Source organism: Dermacentor andersoni, chromosome 4 (assembly GCF_023375885.2).
Source record: "Dermacentor andersoni chromosome 4, qqDerAnde1_hic_scaffold, whole genome shotgun sequence".
Lineage (NCBI taxonomy): Eukaryota > Metazoa > Arthropoda > Arachnida > Ixodida > Ixodidae > Dermacentor > Dermacentor andersoni.
Window position 1 is genome coordinate 194,304,976 of NC_092817.1, and position 19,272 is coordinate 194,324,247.

A 19,272-nucleotide genomic window follows, 5' to 3' on the forward strand; every position below is an offset into this window, starting at 1 on the left:
CTCCACAATATCTTCCCTTCCTGACTGTATAGTTTTATCAGCCGAATGAAGGAAGCGCTGGACCAGCCTAGGTTGAGCCCTTCTGATTGTTGAAGGCGATCTGCGAGCTATTCACGCTGGCGATAGCACTGGGAATTTGATCTCACCATGCAAATATCTCCTTCACATTGGCTTTTAAGCCATGGGAAAGCTGACCCAGCCCTTCTATCGGCCAATACAGTAATTGCGAGAGCAACTTCATGGACAGTGTCGGCATCAGAAATCTAGGCCACTCCGATGAACGCTTCACTTCCGACTGACCTCTGGGAGCTGCAGGCCGGTGGCGATGAACCGCAGCTTGTAATTCCTTCCTCTGCGTGCAATGACCACTGGTAAGCTGCACCCGTGTATCCTCAAGTTGATAGCGTAGCTTGCAAAAGGTCCACTTGGAAAGCCGACAGGGGTGGTGCAAATCATTATCAGTCATTTCTTCGAATGTGTATTGCACTTCCAGCCGTGGTCAACACTGAAAGAGCAATGCCAAGCAGACGACAAAGGCAAGTAACAGCCTCCAAAGCAACCAACGCACACGCGCGCAACGCTCACATGTCTCTGGGGTCGCGAGGTCGTGTGACCGGTCCGCCCGGCCAGGGTCGCAAGCCAACAGCCAAGCCACAGCAGTGGTACCCAAAGCGGACTACCCCTTCGCCGGTTCCGCTTTTAGCCAGACGGGTTCGCTTTGGAAATGATTGACAGATGCGTGACGTGATCATAATTTGCGGTGCCGCCCCGCTGTCTCTGACGGCCTCTGATGCAAGCAAAAATTTTGACCAATCAGATGAAGCCAAGTGAACTGTTCCCCTTCCGAACTGTTATAAGATTCAGCTCCTGGTCCTACCAACTGGATGGGCGCCGGCGTCTTGCGTTGAAACCATTTTTGCTGAGCGGTGAAGTCAAAATTTACAGCCAATATGCTCAGCCTGAAGAAGCTGCTGACTCAGGCTGAATTGAAGGAGCATTATTGCAGCTTGCCGAAGCTGCATAAACAACAACACTCGTCTTGTGCTGTTTGGGCCCCACCAGATCAACATGATTTGCGGAACGCTTCACATTATGTAGATGTCAACTACAGTTGAATATGTCAAGTTTTTGAAGTGAAGCTTTCTTTGCCTCTTCCTTCAACTTTTCCACTGCTTATGCCACTGTCGCTGCCTTGCACGACGCGCTGGGATGTGCTTCAGAGCATGGATATAGTTGGCAGGAGCACGGCAGAGAGGAAGGTGATGCGAGAAACACTCTTGGTCCTTTCCATCGCATCGCTACAATAACCTCTGGAGCCCTCTGGGCGTTGCCACAATACCCTCTTGATGGCTGTAATTATTCTTGACCCCTTGGAAAAGCATTGCAGAAACTGCAACACTTACTTTTCTACTAAATAACGTGCAACACTTAAGAGGGTACGTAGATAGAATGATGGAGAGAAACCAGCGAATGGGTAGAACTGACGCAGTGACAAAACGAGTGAATAACAGCTTTGCCACTCTTCGCCCGCAGCTCCCATACATGGGGGGAGGGCGGGAGAAGGAAAAGGCGACGTAAGAAGGAAATGCTACTACTAGACATGACAGTGGTTGTGGACAAACAGGATAAATTTAAGTTCAAGGTATGGTATGGTACGTTTCTGCCATTTCTTAAAAATAAGCAGTGTGTAAATTTGTCAAGCGGACAACTGACATAGGGCATGCAGCCGCAAAACTGCATTAAAGCACCACAGCATCCAGGCAACACTATGGAATCTGCCGCACGTCATTTCAACACTTCTGTGCCCACCGTGGTGGCCTTGCGGCCATGGCAATGCTCAAGGTCATGGGTTCAATCCCGATAGCAGTGGATGCATTTCAATGGGGGTGAAATACAAAAATGCTTGTGTACTTAGATTTACGTGCATGTTAAAGAATCCCACGGTATCAAAATTAACCCGGAGTATCTAACAGGCACTATGGCATGAAAGAGCACAATCTCATGAGATTACTAGAAACATTCGTAATCAGTCGTATTGTATATGTGGTGCGTCCCTTACGTCAAGCTCTGTGCTGCAGAGAAAGCCAAGATAAAGTGCATTGTTAGAAGGGCATACAAGCAAGCAAGCCTTGGGACTTCCAGGAAATACTTCAAACGAGAAATTCCTGGAGCTCAGTGTGCACAACACACTAGACAAACTTATTGAGGCCCAGAGAGAGGCACAGTTTGAAAGGCTTACACAGTTTGACGGGGAGACACATCTTAGATGACATTGGAATAACCTACGAAGCAAAGCACAGAGTGCAGAGAGACATCCCGAGGAAAATAAGGGGACATCTCTCAATATCCTCAATCCCCAGAAATATGCACCCAGAGTTTCACCAGGACAGAAGAATGGCAAGAGCGAGAGTTCTCCACAAATGCTTGCAAGGTAACATTTAAGATCAACTCGCCACTCTAATATTACACTAAATGCTGAAAAAATTAAACATTCACTGTCAGCACCACTGCCAATTATCCTGAATGAAAGAAAACAGCACAGAAAGCTTCACTTACATAGATTCCCACAGTACGTGGGATCCATATGATTTTTCAGTGACTTCGGATCGTATGTTTTTGCAGTTAGTACATTTTCTCTAGCGTTGCTTCTTAACTGTATGAGCAAGGTTATACTGTGCACAAGTTTTGGCAATGAGGCATTTACTGCAATGCAAGCTATAGCATCCTTAAATTTTTTTATTTGTCAGTTCATTTATTCAGCCAGAAGCGGCAAAAATATAGTAATAGTAGTTTCGCAATGTGGTGCCAAAACAAATACTAGCCACATGTTTCAATATATAAGAGCGATTCACCTTGGGCTCGTGATAAAGCAGCAACACTTTGAGCCCCATTTCCCAAGCGGAACCTTGGCATGAAAAAAGTAAGAATGACATATAAACCACATATGCTCCTATACAATGGTGCTTTCAAGCAAGCCGTCTATTATGGAGAGAAAGTGTGATTCTTCCCACAACATGGGGCTGTGCGAATGCATAATGCATGTTGATACAACTGCTGCACACTTCTTACACACGAATGACCTGACCAGGGTCCGAACACAAATCCTGAGCTTGCTCGTGTAGGACATAAAATGCATGCCTCTGATAGATCACTCTGACTTGCTCACTGTTTCAGCTTGGCTGACAAAACTGCTGGTTTATGCAAATAATTTAATATGAGCAGTTGCTCACGTTCAGCCTGGCAAAAGAGGGCCTGGCAAAGAAAATGGCGATTGTTAAAATAGAAATCCACGCACGAGGCAGCAAAGAAAACAAAGCAGAAAAGATTAAGATCTCACAGATTTCAGTAAGCAGGACATCACTCTTACCGTAGTATACTGCACAAACGTGCATACTTAAAGGTAAGTGTCGTGTTGGTTTTGACGTATTGCCTGTTTTCAATCTGCCCGAAAGATACTGAACGAATTAGAGTAAAATGAGCAGCAGCAATAACCGTTGTTGTTGTACATTATATGTTATTGTAACATGACGCCTGGAATAATTATCCGCCGTGACAGCCACATGCTGTATATATAATGTATGGTGCAGCTAATGAATAACCCAATAAATTCTGATCCAATCATTGCTACCTTCATGCCTGACAAAGGTGCAGAAATCTGTACCTTCGTCAAGAGCAGCCATGATAACAGCCATGGCATAGCTAACAACTGCTGAGTCACTCGTTAGTACAAACGAAACACCGCTGATGATGCCCGTCTGTTCACAATGGCATCAAGCTGTTCAGGAAGGGTGTGGCTTCGCGATGGCAACCCAAGAGCACGGGGCGCGCTAACAGCGAGGCTGCCGTAGTTTCGTTCACAGAGCATGACACGGTTGTGTGAGCAGCTGTCTTCAAGTGCTGTTCAGGTGTTGCAGACAGGTGGCCACAGGTTGTGTCCCTAGGAGGCCCAGTTGTGGCAGTATGTGCTCTGCCACTCGGGAATGTAGTCTGCCAGCGGCCCTGCAAATGGCACAAAACGCAGCAGACGGCTGTTCTGTACATGTGCACACACACACACGTACACGACACGAGGCAGACAAACCTGGCAATACACCAGAACACTCAACACGACAAGTGTTACCAATAAAGACCAAGACATACCATGAAATCCATCAGGAAGTCCTGGATCCAGTGCGCTAGGCAACAAAAATTTAAAAGAGAACTTTGGACCTCGATTTCTTGACTAACAAGCAATTGTTTGTGGCCAAGGCCAATGGAGGAAAAAAAAAAAGTCTTAATGAAGTAGCTTATTAGTTGAGACTGAATTATACCATCTCCTTAATATTCTGTTAATGCATTCCAGCTCTGAACCTTTATTTACCAGAGAAGTACAGAAGCATCCCTACTGGCGGTGTAAAACTAAAGTATTTTATGTCGGTCATATCGACAAACATTATTTGGGTATTGTGATAGCGCCGACAAGCGTCGTCAGTGCTTGTTATCAGAAGCGGATAAGCAACCGCCAGCGGGTATAAGAAGCACGCGCTGTTCCGAATAAAGCATTCTCTGTTCCGGAGCCCGCTGGTCTTCTTGCTCGTCACGCTGCGCGCCTGGGCGCGTCCCCGCCCGCACGTAGTACATAACAAATGGCGACGAGGGTGGGACTGACGCAAGTGGCTTCCCGGGACCGTGGAGGATGCTGACAACAAGCGCGGCAGGCAACCAGGCCAGGGCGGCGGAACCTCAAGGAAACGGCAACGTGTCAAAGGTGGGAAGAATCGATTGCTTTGACGAGAAGGCCGAAAGTTTTGACTCGTACGTGGAACGGTTCGAGTTGTATGTGGAAGCAAATGAGGTAGCCGCCAGCAAGAAATTAGCCGTGTTCTTGACGGTCGTAGGACCGAAATCATACGAAATACTGAAAAACCTGCTCGTACCCGATGCGCCGTCCAGTAAAACGTACGAGGAAGCTAAAGCGGTTCTGAAGAATCATTACAGCCCCGGAAAGCCATCGTAGCGGAACGGTGCAGATTCAACCACCGCGTACAGGTTGAACATGAAAGCGTGACAGACTTCATACTCCAGCTGAAGAATTTAGCCAGAAGTTGCGCATTCGGTGACTTTCTTGACCAAGCCTTGAGGGACAGGCTCGTAGCGGGGCTGCGATGCGCAGACACCCAGCGGGAGCTGTTTGCGGCTGACGCCGGGGTTTTGACCTTTGAAGGGGCGTGCAAAATTGCTTTGAACCGCGAAATGGCATCGAAGCAGTCGCAACTAATTAAGTCTGAGGAAGCAGCTCGTCAGACGGACCTGACAGTGGAAAGCAGGCAAATAGGCAAGCTCTCAGACCAACAACGCCCCGTCAGAGAGAACCGCAGGCGAGGAGTCGCGACAGAACCAATAGAATGTTTCCGATGTGGAAACAACCACTCGGAAAGAACATGTCGATACCGCAGGTACAAATGCCACAACTGTGGCACGCAAGGTCATCTCAGGACGATGTGCAGGCGGGGAACCGAACCACGCAAGGAACTAAATTGGGTGGACGACTCCATGGAAGAATCGGATAATGATTTGCAGATTTGTAGTATCACCAGCAACAAGTCCGCATATTATGTTACCGTTGAGGTAGAGGGCCACAACGTGACCATGCAAATAGACACGGGCGCCTCAGTGACGGTGATGCCAAAGGAAATCTATCGGCAGAACTGGGCGCACCTGCCCCTGGAGGTGGTGGCTGATCCGTTAAGAACGTGCACGGGTGAGCTTGTCCCAGTCCTTGGTTCGGTCGACGTGCAAGTAAAATACAACAAGCAAACTTGCGTCCTTCCTCTGATAATAGTCGATGATGCAGGAAAGCAGTGGTCATGCCTATTAGGAAGAAACTGGCTGAGTCGACTAAAGGTAAATTGGAACGAAGTCGCTGCCATAAGGTCAGCAGACATTGTCACTGAGCTGAAACAGAAATATGCGCCTGTTTTTTCGAAGCAGTTAGGACCAATTTCCGGGTTCAAAGCGCAAATACTAATAAAACCAGACAGCAAACCCGTGTTCTGCAGAGCACGTAAGGTACCTTTCGCTCTTGTTGAACCAGTGGGAAATAAGCTGGATACTTGGGAGGAAGCCGGCGTCGTGAAGCGGGTAACACGGAGCGATTGGGCAACACCCTTGGTCGCTGTGCCAAAGGACGGAGGGGCAGACGTCCGGTTGTGTGGTGACTATAAGCTCACTGTGAACCCCGTGCTGAAAACAGAGCATTACCCGCTTCCACTACCAGAAGACTTGTTCGCAGCTTTAGAGGGCTTGAGTGTTTTTTGCGTTTTGGATCTAGCCTCTGCATATCAGCAAGTAGAGCTATGTGAAGACTCCAAGTCACTCTTGACGATAAACACTCATAAAGGACTCTTCCAATACCAGCGTCTGCCCTTTGGCATTGCAAGCGCTCCGGCAGTATTCCAGTCGCTTATGGACAGAATTCTCAGTGGTATTCCTCACGTAGGATGCTACATTGATGATGTAATCATTGGGGGTACTACCACGTCGGACTGTCGCGAGCGGCTAGAACAAGTACTCCAGCGGTTTCAGGCCCACAATGTAACTCTTCAAGAGGAAAAATGCAAGTTGTTTCAAAGCGAAGTTCGGTACCTGGGCCACCGGATATCTGCAGCCGGAATCCAGCCTTTGGGATCAAAAGTTAAAGCAATTACGGCTGCGCCAGAACCCTCAAACGCAACGGAATTGAAATCATTCTTGGGCATGGTCACCTTTTATTCCAAGTTCCTGTCGAACTTGGCGACCGTGGCAGCACCGCTGTACGCTCTTTTAAAGAAAGGCCTGCGGTGGCACTGGTCCAAAGAATGCGCTGCTGCTTTCCAGAAAACAAAGAAGCTGCTCACGTCGAGCCCAGTACTCTGCTACTACAACCCAAAGCGATCGCTTGTACTCAGTTGCGATGCATCCCAATACGGACTGGGCGCAGTGATTTTGCATGTGCAACCAAACGGGAACGAAAGGCCCATTGCGTTTGCCTCTCGAACATTATCGGCAGCGGAACGCGTGTACTCGCAAATTGAAAGAGAAGCGTTGGCCATAATATATGGGTTGCAAAAGTTTCATCGCTATCTGTACGGCCGTCATTTTACGCTTTTCACGGACCACCAGCCATTACTCGGCATTCTAGGTGCCTGCAAGCCGATACCAACTTTGGCCGCTGCGCGCATGCAACGATGGGCGCTTACCCTGGCGGGATATCGTTACGAGCTTAAGTATCGGAAAGGGTCCCAAATGGAAGTGCCCGATGCGTTATCGAGATTGCCACTTCCAAGTCAAGCAAAGGATGAAGAGGCCGATTGTTTGGCAGTTTTTGAAACGACGCCGCTGTCAGCCAGAGATGTCGCCAAGGCTACCAGGCAGGACAAAGTGCTGTGCAAGGTTGCTGAACTTACGCGTAGTGGATGGCCACTGCAAGTAGAAGCCGAGCTACGACCATACCACACCAGACGAATGGAACTATCGCTAGAGCAAGGATGCGTGACATGGGGTAGCAGGGTCGTGGTTCCTCCCAAACTGCAAGAATATGTGTTGGCATTACTGCATGCTGAGCACCCTGGAATAGTCCGAATGAAGATGTTAGCTCGCGGCCTAGTGTGGTGGCCTGAGCTTGATGCAGCCATCGAAACCGTCGTGAAAAGTTGCAAAATATGCCAAGCAACGCAGAGTAGCGCTCCCCGCGCCCCTTTGGAGCCCTGGCCATTTCCCGCTCGCTGCTGGCAAAGAGTACACGTTGATTTTTTCGAGTGCGAAGGCGCTTCATTCTTGCTGTGTGTTGACTCTTATTCGAAGTGGATTGATGTCTTTCACATGAAGTCGACAACGGCCTTGAACACCACTGAACGGCTTCGTACCCTCTTTGCTGCATACGGGTTGCCGGAACAGCTAGTGTCCGATAATGGCCCCCAGTTTACGGCACGAGAGTTCAATGATTTTCTCGAGTCATGGGGAGTGCGTCACACGTACAGCCCACCTTATCACCCGCAGTCTAATGGAGCAGCTGAGAGGTGTGTGCAAACAGTAAAGAAAACGTTGTGTAAGCAACTACTCCATGATAGCGCTTCCGGCAGCCACAGGACGCTACGAGAACGCCTAGACCATTTTTTGCTTGCCTATCGGACAACTCCGTGCGCAGTAACGGGCCGCTCACCAGCCGAACTGTTTCTAAAAAGGGCACCGCGTACAAAGCTGTCGCTGCTAAAGCCATCATTTCAAGAAGACATGCTAAAGGGGCAACAAAAGTCCAAGGCTCAACGCAACCGAGGTCGCTCTCCATGGCGCTTCTTCACGGAAGGGGACCGCGTCTACGTTAAAACGGTCAGAGGGGAGAAAACAGCGTGGACTGAAGGCCGAATAGTGAAGGTCATTAGCCCTGTCACGTACTTGGTGGACACGATGAGCAAAGTACATTTCGTTCATGTTGATCATCTGCGTTTGGCCAGTCATTCTCAGCACGCAGATACGTCTACCCCATGCCAGTCATCCCAGCCAGCCATTCCAGAGCACCTGCCGTACGCAGGCCCCCAGACAGTCCCGGCGGGTGTGCCCGGGAGCACGACGGGTGTGCACGAGCGGGACCAGCCCATGGAGGGAGACCGTCAGCCAATGGGTCAACGAGAGCATCTTCAAACAAATCCAGAGGATGAGGCAACCGTTCAGCCCACGACCCCCACACCAGCACGGCCCCTATGCCAGGCACCCGTCCAGCCCACGTCACCCGAGCCCCCTGCCGTACCACGTAGAAGTTCCCGACAGCGGCACCAACCTGTTCGTTACGAGTCGGAGGACTTTCGCAAAGGAACTTAATTGTGGGGGAAGGAATGTGATAGTGCCGACAGGCGCGTCAGTGCTTGTTATCAGAAGCGGATAAGCAACCGCCAGCGGGTATAAGAAGCACGCGCTGTTCCGAATAAAGCATTCTCTGTTCCGGAGCCCGCTGGTCTTCTTGCTCGTCACGCTGCGCGCCTGGGTGCGTCCCCGCCCACACGTAGTACATAACAGGTATGCGATTATTTGGAATTTAATTACGACTTGAACAGCCCTGGTGATTTGATTCGTACTGAATCTGAACATATCACATTCAAATTTTTTTCAGCACTAGTTCCTGGCCAGATTTGTAGGTTAAATGACCCCTCCCCAGGCCACACAGCAAACTTCGGTTATAAGCTGGAAGTTGTTAAGTGTCCTCTAGGGAGCGTTCTGCCATAAAGATTTTTCAAATCTGGTCGTTAACCCTTTCGCTGTCACGGACGTACCGGTACGTTCTCTATCGTGCGTTCAAAATTTCGCGCCTGAGCGCAAAGCTGGTGCTCCTGGATTGGCCACGCCATCTGTTGACTCGTTCTACAAGTTCGTATATTCGCCCGACCTGTGTTAGTCCATGTATTGAAGAGTACGGTGCGACTGCCACTCCCCACTTTCTCTTTGCTGAGTGGCGTGGTGGCTCCGCGTTCGCTGGATCATGCATCGCACGCGTGTGGTTATGGGTTCAAGGGTTGTTCTGCAATCTCCGCTGATTTGAAGGTTTTTATTTTTCCTCTGTTGGTGTGCCTGCTACGGCGTGTCAAGTTCAGGCGTGCGTGCCGTTGCCTCTCCAAAAAGGGCGACTCGATTGCTGCTTTCGCTCTCTCGCCGCACCCTCGCTTCCGACTTGCAGCAGTAAACGTAAAGCCCTTCGAACTTTGTTTTAGCCTTTTTTCATCTCCCTCTATCTTCTTGATCACGCAACGTCCCATTTCTCTCCGCTGTGCGGGCGATTGAAAGCGCATCCTCCCTGCGCGCGGTTACTTTCGGATGGCTCGGCGCGCGGTACCTTCGTCTGCTCATTGGAGCGGTGGCTGAATTCCGATTCAGAATACGAGCCGAGCTCGGATTCAGGCTCGGACAGAGTCGCATGCGAGGAAGAGGGTTCCGCATTGTCAGATTCGGATGTTGAACGGATTTTATAGTCAGGCTGATGATGATGATGATGTTTACTAACAACAGCTGCAGAACACTGAAATGTGCATATTGCATTGACTATGTTATTTGTATACCAATCATAATCAAAAATAAATTGCTATGTTCATTCCCTGTTATGCTCGTTCCCTGAAACCAAGCCGACACTGGGCGTGTGTCACGGCCAGAAAGGTCCGACAGCGAAAGGGTTAATAGCCAAGATATAAATACTTCCAAGGCCACAAACCCATGATTTCAGGAGGCGAGCTCCACTGCCAAGCGAGACACTCTCTCCAATTGCCCCGTTTAGCCTCCGCAAGCGAAATTCCTTCCCTGTGTTCTCCCATACCAGACCTTGAGGATTGCGTGATGCATACGTCATGGGCACCCGCTCTAATTTTTTTTTTCTCCTCACTTTCTTGCGTCATGGCGCACTTCCGCTGATGGCGTTGCGTGCGAGTGGTTGCGATTGTCTCGTTTCAGGCAGCGCACAATCTTGTGTGCTGTGCACGAGGACACCTGACTAGCGGTATAAGTCTGTGCTACACACATACTGAGGCAGACACAAGCGGATCAGAGAGAATGATCCCGCACTAGAACACGGTAGAAAATGACACAGTTTCGATGTCTGCGTGCATGACTGCACGACGTGGGAACAAGCAGACGAAACGGAAGTACATCTCCCTTGCTGCGGTGCGAAGTAAAACAAAAACATGCAGACATTCAGTTTGTGTTTTATTATTTCTCTAAGCTTTGATTTGTTTATTCTAGCAACATATTACACAGATAACAAATGTTGCCTTGAATAATTTTCGAAGTCACATGTCACCATGAGCGATGTCACAGCGCGAACGCGTGTCGGTAGGCGCACTAGCATGAGTACGTCATCCTTCGGCTTGGAGCGCAGTGGTCGCGAGGTGAAGGGAAAACAACATTCGGTTTGAAATTTCAGATTTTTCTGCGGTGCATAGCGATGTAATACTTTGCAGACACGATCATTATCGTGCATTGTATGCTCTGTGCTTGTCAGCTCAAAATGGCCTGACCTGGTGAGGGGCCCTCTAAGGATGCTTATTAGAAAACAGAAAAGCAAGACTGCTTAAATGTCCACTGTTAATCCAACTCAGCTGAAAGCGCTTAACCATTCCTGCAGACACTTCTTCAAAGCAGTGTGTTAATGGGAGGCATTGCTGCTACACAGAGCATGTCTGCATCGCCTGCTTCACCACCACCAACATCGCCAAAAATGCACCTTGTTTTCTTAGACATGGAGAAATATTTGGTACTCAGCTGCAATGGTTGAAACAGTTTATTTTTATATTCAAGTCTACAAGATTACTTCACTTTTCAAACATCCCTAGTTATAATACATTTATCTCCCAGCTTAATTATTCCCATATTTCTTGGATCTGTGCAGGAACTTTTGCAGTTGTGAAGTACACAGTGTGGGAGAGTTGTGCATGACGTATTAAGCGTAGGTGAGTATATATGCGAAGGAGAATACTATGCGCACTACAAGGGCATTACTACCACTGGAAAGATGGCATATGACTTGTTTGATGCATGCACTACTCAAAGGGACACTAAAAGCAACTATTAAGTCAAGATAAAGTGATAGGCTAGTGCTCGAGGACATCCAAGGCAACCAATATTATCGCAAACAGAGCTTTGGTAATAGAGAAATTGAGGTAAGTACAGGACATGATTAGAGATTCCCAAGAGACATTCAAGTACCAGCACGATGACGAGAACACTCTTCATTATAAATCTGTCGCCAGCACTACACCACTTGTAGTAAAAAGATCCCTGTATTGCATTATAAGGCAGAAAAAAGAAATGCTAATTCTTCGGTCTATTTCATTTTTAGAAAAAAGAACTTGTTGACAATGACGCGGGCAGTCGAAAGGTTTCGTTTTCTTCACTCTGTGATGCCCACACTTTCACGTTTCAGTAGTTTCGTTATTGTGTAGTGCTGCGCTGGTTTTGCTGGCTTGTGAAACTTGCACAAACTGCAAGTAGCCAAAAATGCCATGTGCATATGATGCTGTGGAATTCCTGAATGATCCGCACCACTTAACTCCTTCGTTACCATGAAAAATGGTCGTGTTTTATAGGTCTCGGAAAAAAATGACTTACCACTACAAATAATACACCCCCACACATTGCAGCATAGCATATTGTGCACAATGAAATGATATTTCCAAAAACCTATGTTGGCCAAAAAATTATCAGGTAAAACATAAAAATTTTAGAAAGCGGTATTTCTGCTGCCAGTTGATAAAGATAACAAAAAACACGATACAGTGAAACCTCGTTAAACCGTAGTTGGCCGGAGCTCGGAAAAAGTACTTACTAAACGGTCATACTGTTTAACCGAATTAGTATGGGATCGCCCACTTACCTGTTGAAAACGGAAAACGGAGAGAGTGCGATGAAACGGGAAAAAAACATGCAGTATTTATTTACTTCGCGCGACAAAAGTGTTATTTTCGTTTGATGCCACGGCGGCCTAGCACGACGACAGCGGCCTCAAACTTACTGAAGCTGCGTGTCAGCTTTTCAGCCAGCCCCCTCTTCTTGGCAAACACTGACATGGCAGATTCCTCGTTGGCATTACGTATTCTCCGTGCACGCGCGCAGTAGTGCTGTAGAAGTCCCGGGGCGCCTTTTTCATTGCCAGGTGCTGTTCTCGTCGCGACGACTGCATTCATGAGGCTGACGTAAGGCGCAGCTTCTGCCACTGTCGGGCCTAAATCGCCCGTGCTGTCGCTTTCCGTGCCATCCTCATCACTGTCGCTAGTCGACACTTCGGCAACAACAGAGGCAACGATGGCGAAAAGTCGAACCTCGTAGCCGACATCCCTTCGCAGTCGCAGCAGCGCTGCTGAGCAACTTCTTCGCATTCGAAATGCCACACACCGTAGTCAACAGCAGATCCCTGTCGCGTGCCAGCGCCGACTTCTCCGTGTCACGTTCGATAGCACAGATGATGTCTAATTTTTCTTCTATGCTGAGCACTCGGCGTCTTTTTTTTATCTGAGCTTTGGCATGAGGCGAGTCCTCGCTTGCACGACACCACAACGCTCTCTGGCATCTCTCTGGCACGGCGCCAAAATGATGCTGATGTGGCTTCACACGCAAACGCGCAGGGTGCTTGGAGGCCATTCCGATCTCTGAGGCTTGTTGTTCTGCCGGGCCGCTCGATGGAGACGACGCACCGCCGTGTTTGCGCGACGAAAAGTGGAAACGGTACGCTTTAACCGATGCGTACACAATAAGCTGCTACGGTTTATGCGGATACAAAACACATGTTCAATGGCCACTGAGTTGGGGATTTGACTTTACTACTTTAAAACGAAACTACTGTTTAAGCGGGTACGGTTTAACGAGGTTTTACTGTATCTACAAAAATATTATTATCAAAAAAAATTCAGAATATACATTTCAAAGATAAATAACCTCGGAATAGTGTGTGGAAAAATAAATGCTCAGTACACCGCTGTTCTTCAGATACAAAAATTAAACTAAGACCAGTTCATCGCTCATGCCATGCGGTGAAGCAGTCACTAGATTTTGTGAAGCATAGGTGCACTCCACAATTTTCCCACAAAACGTATGGTTTTTGTTCAACTTTGTGATCCTCGTAACACATTTTGAACTCCTCCTTTTTGACATCTTCTGAGGATGGTCCAATGAGGGGTCCAAGGAACGTACTTCACCATTTAGTCTAGAGTCATGCACATCTTCCAGGACCGATCACTTTCAGTGTAGCTGGGCAACTACAAGATTATGCATCCAAGCATATCTGTTCGCATTGTTGTGCATTGTCTTTATCATTTCTGCAGAGAAGAACAGTAGAAAGAAATCCTACGCCACTGTAAACTGTCTTGTGCTGATCCGTAGTGCTGGGCCGATATGTGCTACGGGTGGCCTTCTTGGCGTGAATGGAAGTTTCTTTGCTGCCGATGGCAGCACGCCATAACCAAGCAAAGTAGAGTAAGTAATCAGTACAGTTCTCAGGTTGTGGAAAAAGATTGGCAGATAAGCGCGCACAAGGAAGGAGACCGTTCAAGGCCGTAAAGGAAACTCGTCGGTGAACAGCTGCAGACGTCTCATGCCAACTCAAAACATTGTCACTGTCAGAGCTTGAATCTGCTTTACTGCCATCTTTGGAATCATAACTCGAGTCATCACTAAATTCAAGTGCGGGTGCCGCATAGTTTCGAGCAGGACGCTTTTCTCACGACGCAGCCGTGCGGGAAGACACATTAGGAGCAACTTTCGATAACGCTTGCAGTGACACTGGCAGTGCCCCTTGCCGGGATGTTACGAGAGAAGCGTTACCGAAACTCTTGGAAACTGGCTGCAAAAGCCGGGTCCACATGTTGGACATGCGGCAGACCTTCAGAAATACATTTTAGTGGAATAAAACGACTCCGACTCCAAACCAAAACTCACTAGTTAACAGGTGGCGTCATTTTCGGTTAATTATCACCACTCAGCACTGTCGGACGGCAAAGCCGGTGACATAATTTAATTCGTGATGAGCTGGGAGTCATTTGATTACAACATTTTGCTGCTAGTGTGGTGTAATCATGAGCAGCATGCTTTTTTCTTGAGCACGGCAGAAGGTGACAGCCACGCCTCTTTTTGTTACAACATACGCACATTAGTTTGCAAAAAGGTCTGTCAAAAATCATGACATCGCCGGAGTGCGAAAATTTAAACTGATTCTAAAAATGCAGTGCTTGTAGTAACTACTGGATGGCCTTATATGGATAAGAAATGGTTCCAATACGTCGAAATTGGCAACCTAAAGCATTGTTCACCGGTGATTGATTGAATAAGCGTGGTAACAAAAGAGTTAACCAACAGCAGCTGCAGCGGCGAATCCAACGCCTTGGCTACGTTTCTCCGTGGCCACGCGTGTGCGTTTTGCAAAGAAAAACATAGCGCCATCTGGCGGTCTCCGTTTTACTCACCGACGACAATAAAGGGCGTTGGTGGCATATGCAATGTCACCACTCCTCACTTCAGGGCGGGCGACTTAAATTGCACTAAAGGTTTGCATACCCTTCAGACACAATTTTCTTGTAAACTAAATCTTTTCTTGGCACAAAACAAGCTCTGCAAGTTTTCTGGAATGGTATTTTAACAGTCCATGCCATCTTAGTATTTGCCTTTAGTGTCCCTTTTATGCATTCTACCCCCATGAGCATAAACGTCCCCTTTATTTTAAATTTATTCCTTCACTCCTTTATTATTTCATATCATACGGGCTCCTCGGACCTCTTGGTTAACCCCCCTTTCTTCTCGTTTATTATTTTAGTAATTCATTCTGAAGAACGGAAGAGCCCTCATGAAGCTTTTGCCCTTGAGCATATGCGACTAAACTTGAGGTGAGATGCAGGTTGGAAAACCACATTTTCCCTTTTAAAAATTATTTTTTAGATTTTGGTTTGAAAATTATGCTTCAACATTCTAGTTCCATGTGTACAGCAACACCAAGGCATTTTTTCCAACCAGGAGACCACAAAGAGTGATTCTAATCTAGGCATGATAGCTGTAGATGCACGAAAGATGCATGATAGCATCTTTCTGTTCATGCTCTACCGATGAGGCTCACAAGTTTTGCCCAGGCGGTGAGCTGTCCTGGTGAGCAAGCACTAGGCCTGGCTGAGTTGGCACCAGTACATCCTCCACTTTTCCCCAGTGCTCAGTCTATGCTTCATGCATATGAGAGGCTCCCAGATACGATGTTGCTTTGCTGTATTCAGGGCAAGTCCCAAAATGTGGCCGAGTCTCTCAACAACAATATGTATCTGGTTGCTGTGTCACAAGACATGATTTGCGTCACATACTGTTGTCGAGATGGTCACTTCTACAGCTATACTGTGGTACAACTAAAGCCACAAAGGCTTTAAGGAGATTCTACAGGAGTTGGGCTTCCTGCGAACTCAGGAGTTGATTGATCCGAGCAACCAGAGAAACCAGAGAAGAATCAAAAGAATGTCTGGAACACAGACAGTTGAAGTTAAATCTCATCATTACAGTGACTGGAGGAGGAAGATCATAATGGTTCTTAGGGTATCATCCACGTAGCAGGAAAATATTGAAGTTTTATATACTTCTTTTAGAAAGATTGGTCGGCATTCTGGTCAAAATTTATGCAAACTGATCATCTGCAATAGTGTAATAAGGATGTTTAAAGCTTTCAACTCCATTCTTCTTTTTACCTTCAGGCTGTTATGCTGATCTCGTGCTGTTTTTATTCCTTGTGCACAAACATTCTTGGACTTGATGTGGTTCAATGTTGGTCAAATTTTGCAAGCACATGCACAAGAATGCGTACAATGCAAGTACTAGTTAGGTTTTATTGATTTGCAGCAATCTTGGTCAGGTGCACATTACGAAACCAAACACCAATGTTCTTGACAAGTACAGTTGAGATTAAATATTCTTTCTTTAAATAATAAAGCTAAAAGAATAAAATTTGTTAACTTATTAGTAATTATTTGTTTATTATAAGGAGCAATGTAGGCAATCTTACAACACTCTCCTAGGCCTGGTATGGAGCTCAAACCTTGCACATGAGACCCTACCTTTCCGAATTCCAGGAGGCACATAAATAACCAGATATATTTAGAAACTAAAACAATATTTGAAAATAGGAGAACGAACCCTGTATGGTGCATAAATTTAATTTAATTAGCCTCATCATTAACAAAAATGGATCTCTGAGACGCATCTCGCTTAAGAAAATGTAGACATCATATTAAGCTTAATCTTCGTAACCAATAGTCACATTGTGACTAGGGCATTTTATTACAATATATTGAAACAGACACAAGCACAACACAGACAAGGACGAGTACTGTTTCTGCCTGTTAAAGTTGTTTGTTCTAACATCAAGCTATAATGTAAGACAAACTAGGCCAACTGAAACGTAAAATGTTCTTTTTTAATGTTATGTTTCTTTGTTCTTTTTAACCGACATGCTTGCATTGTCTTGTAGTTAGGGAGAATGTAATCTCGTTAGTATAGAGCCTTAGTCTGTTCCTTTCTTTTTATCCTAGCTCTCCCCTTATGTAATGCTCCAGCAAGGGCTCTTAAGGGTAAAATAAATTATGATTATGATACGCAGGATTTGTAGCAGCCTTTCGTATAACTCTAAGGCTTACGCATAAGGTGTTTAAAGAATAAAGCAACCTCATGTTTGACAGCCTGAAAACAAGATATATTGCTTTTAATAACATGCAAACTTTTCTTTTCACACAAAAATAAAGTTAACGTGAGAGAAAGCTGCACGAAAAAGGCTCAGCCAGCAAACCACCACTAACCAGCATGGCCCCGCACAACAAAGGTGCTAACTGGACTGGTTAAGCTAGAGAGAGAGAGAAAAGAAGAGGGAAAGGTAAGGAGAGGATAAGCTAGAGCTTTGGCTCGCACCTTTCTTGTGCACAGATCCCCAACGACATTTACTACGCTTAGATGAAAAGAAAGTTCAAAAAATTCTTCTAATTAAATTGTTATTACGCATTCTAACGAAATTTTTATGTTAAAGAGTTTAGAGAGGTTACAAAGACTGCTGTGAACCTCGTAGCCTGCTGCCCCAAGATGAGCATATCTATGTTTCAGGACATGGGTGCCGCGAAAGGAACAGCGTGATGGCATACCACAGAGGCACACACTGCAGAGTGGCCGTAACCCAAGTGATATTTGGAACAGAACAGCGCGGTTTTCATGAGGACAAGCAGGGAGTCCCCGTGAGAACCGCGCTGTTCTGTTTCAAATATGGCTTACCAACTCGCCCAAACATCCGTTTTAACCCAAGTGACTCACTGGTGATCCAGCCGAGCAGGGGCACCGAGTCGCCAAGCGCTCGGAGGGCGAGAGAAATGCGACGCTGGGAGATGCGCTCGTAGAAGGGAGACCGTACCAGGTACAGCGTCAGCTGCAGCAGACGACGACTCAACTCGAGCCGCTCCCGCGGCTGCAGAGTAGCACGTGTCCGCGACAGAACCTGCAAACTGAGAAGAAAGAGTCGATGCGATTCATTAGTGACTGGTACCCTCCATAAAAGCCCACTGCACTGTCACTAAAACTACTGTATATACTACCGTGTTTCATATGTTGCAGGCAATGCTGCAAAGGCTAGAGACTAGGCTTGTGCGGATGTCAAAATTTTTGAGTATTTGATTGAATATTATGCTATTCGATATTCGCTTCGGCTCGAATTTCGGCATTCAAAGTTTTAGAAGTACGTATTCGAAATGAACAAATATACGTATTTTTCAGCGCATAAGCCACGCCTCCCAATTAAGTCCCAAATTTTAGGGAAAAAAATTTGTGCGTTCGAACTGTGAAAGTATCGGCATACAATGCCGGATTCTTTGTAAAAACAGTCTCCATTCGCAGATACACAAATCGTTCCCATCATATTGTTACCCCGCACAGCCAGAGACGAAGCTGAGGGCAGTACAGAAGATGACGACGCTCACTGATGTCGCACAGACTGTCTTTTATCTTGTATGCCAGTGAATGCATTGTAAACACCTGTAAATATATTTAAACCTCTCTCCTCCCTGTAATATTATGGTGGAGGTGCGGGCTATCATTGGCCCGCTGCTCCATTCCCCACCTCTTTGGCAATGCTGATGGTGAAGAACTTAGCTCTAAAGGTTGTTTCACAGCAGCACTGCCGTGAGACCGCACGTCAAGGGGAAATTTGTGCTGGCGTGAACCCACACCTTTAGTAGAAATTCGCATGTAATCCGCACTCTAATTTTACTCCACCCAAATCACCAGACATTTAAAATAAAATGTTCACTCACTCACTTTGTGCGCTTGCAGAACAGAATGGGTTAAGCTCGTGTGCCGTCCGAAAGCAGCAAACTGAATTTGCGCAACACAGCATAAATTGCTGTTGCACAGCCGAGGTCGCACTTCACAACATCGTAACGGCTTTGAAGGGCACACGCAGAACGCTCCTGTGGCTTCAAACACCGTAAAATTTTAGGTAGACTGAAGCGCAACAGTGAGCGAGAGACTGTAAACAAATTTTTTGTGCAGCTGAAGACATAAGAAATGTTGAACTTGCATTTTTGGAAAACATATCTGAATAATGGCACTTTGAATATAAACTATACTGACTCCAGGTATGAACTTGTTTGCCTTTTAACAAGAACCAACTTTCTTAAATGTGTCATCATTTGGCTCTTATGTCAAGGTTTTATGTAGATCTCACAACTATATGAACTATCTGCATTGAAATTATTTGACACTAATTACTATTAGCTTCGACTT

The 19,272-nt window shown here is 46.6% G+C and overlaps 1 protein-coding gene across 1 annotated transcript in view; it reads right to left on the reverse strand.

The window, feature by feature from the left end:
• Positions 1–2,716: 2,716 nt before the first annotated feature.
• Pex16 (peroxisomal biogenesis factor 16) overlaps positions 2,717–19,272 on the reverse strand; it is a 59,418-nt gene continuing 42,862 nt past the window's right edge. Inside the window, exons 7-8 of the mRNA XM_050177814.3 lie at positions 17,809–17,996; positions 2,717–3,999 (exon numbers count right to left, since the gene is read on the reverse strand). Of these exons, the coding sequence (XP_050033771.2) occupies positions 3,938–3,999; positions 17,809–17,996 (250 nt within the window). The 3' untranslated portion in view covers positions 2,717–3,937. The remainder of the gene's footprint in view (positions 4,000–17,808; positions 17,997–19,272) is intronic.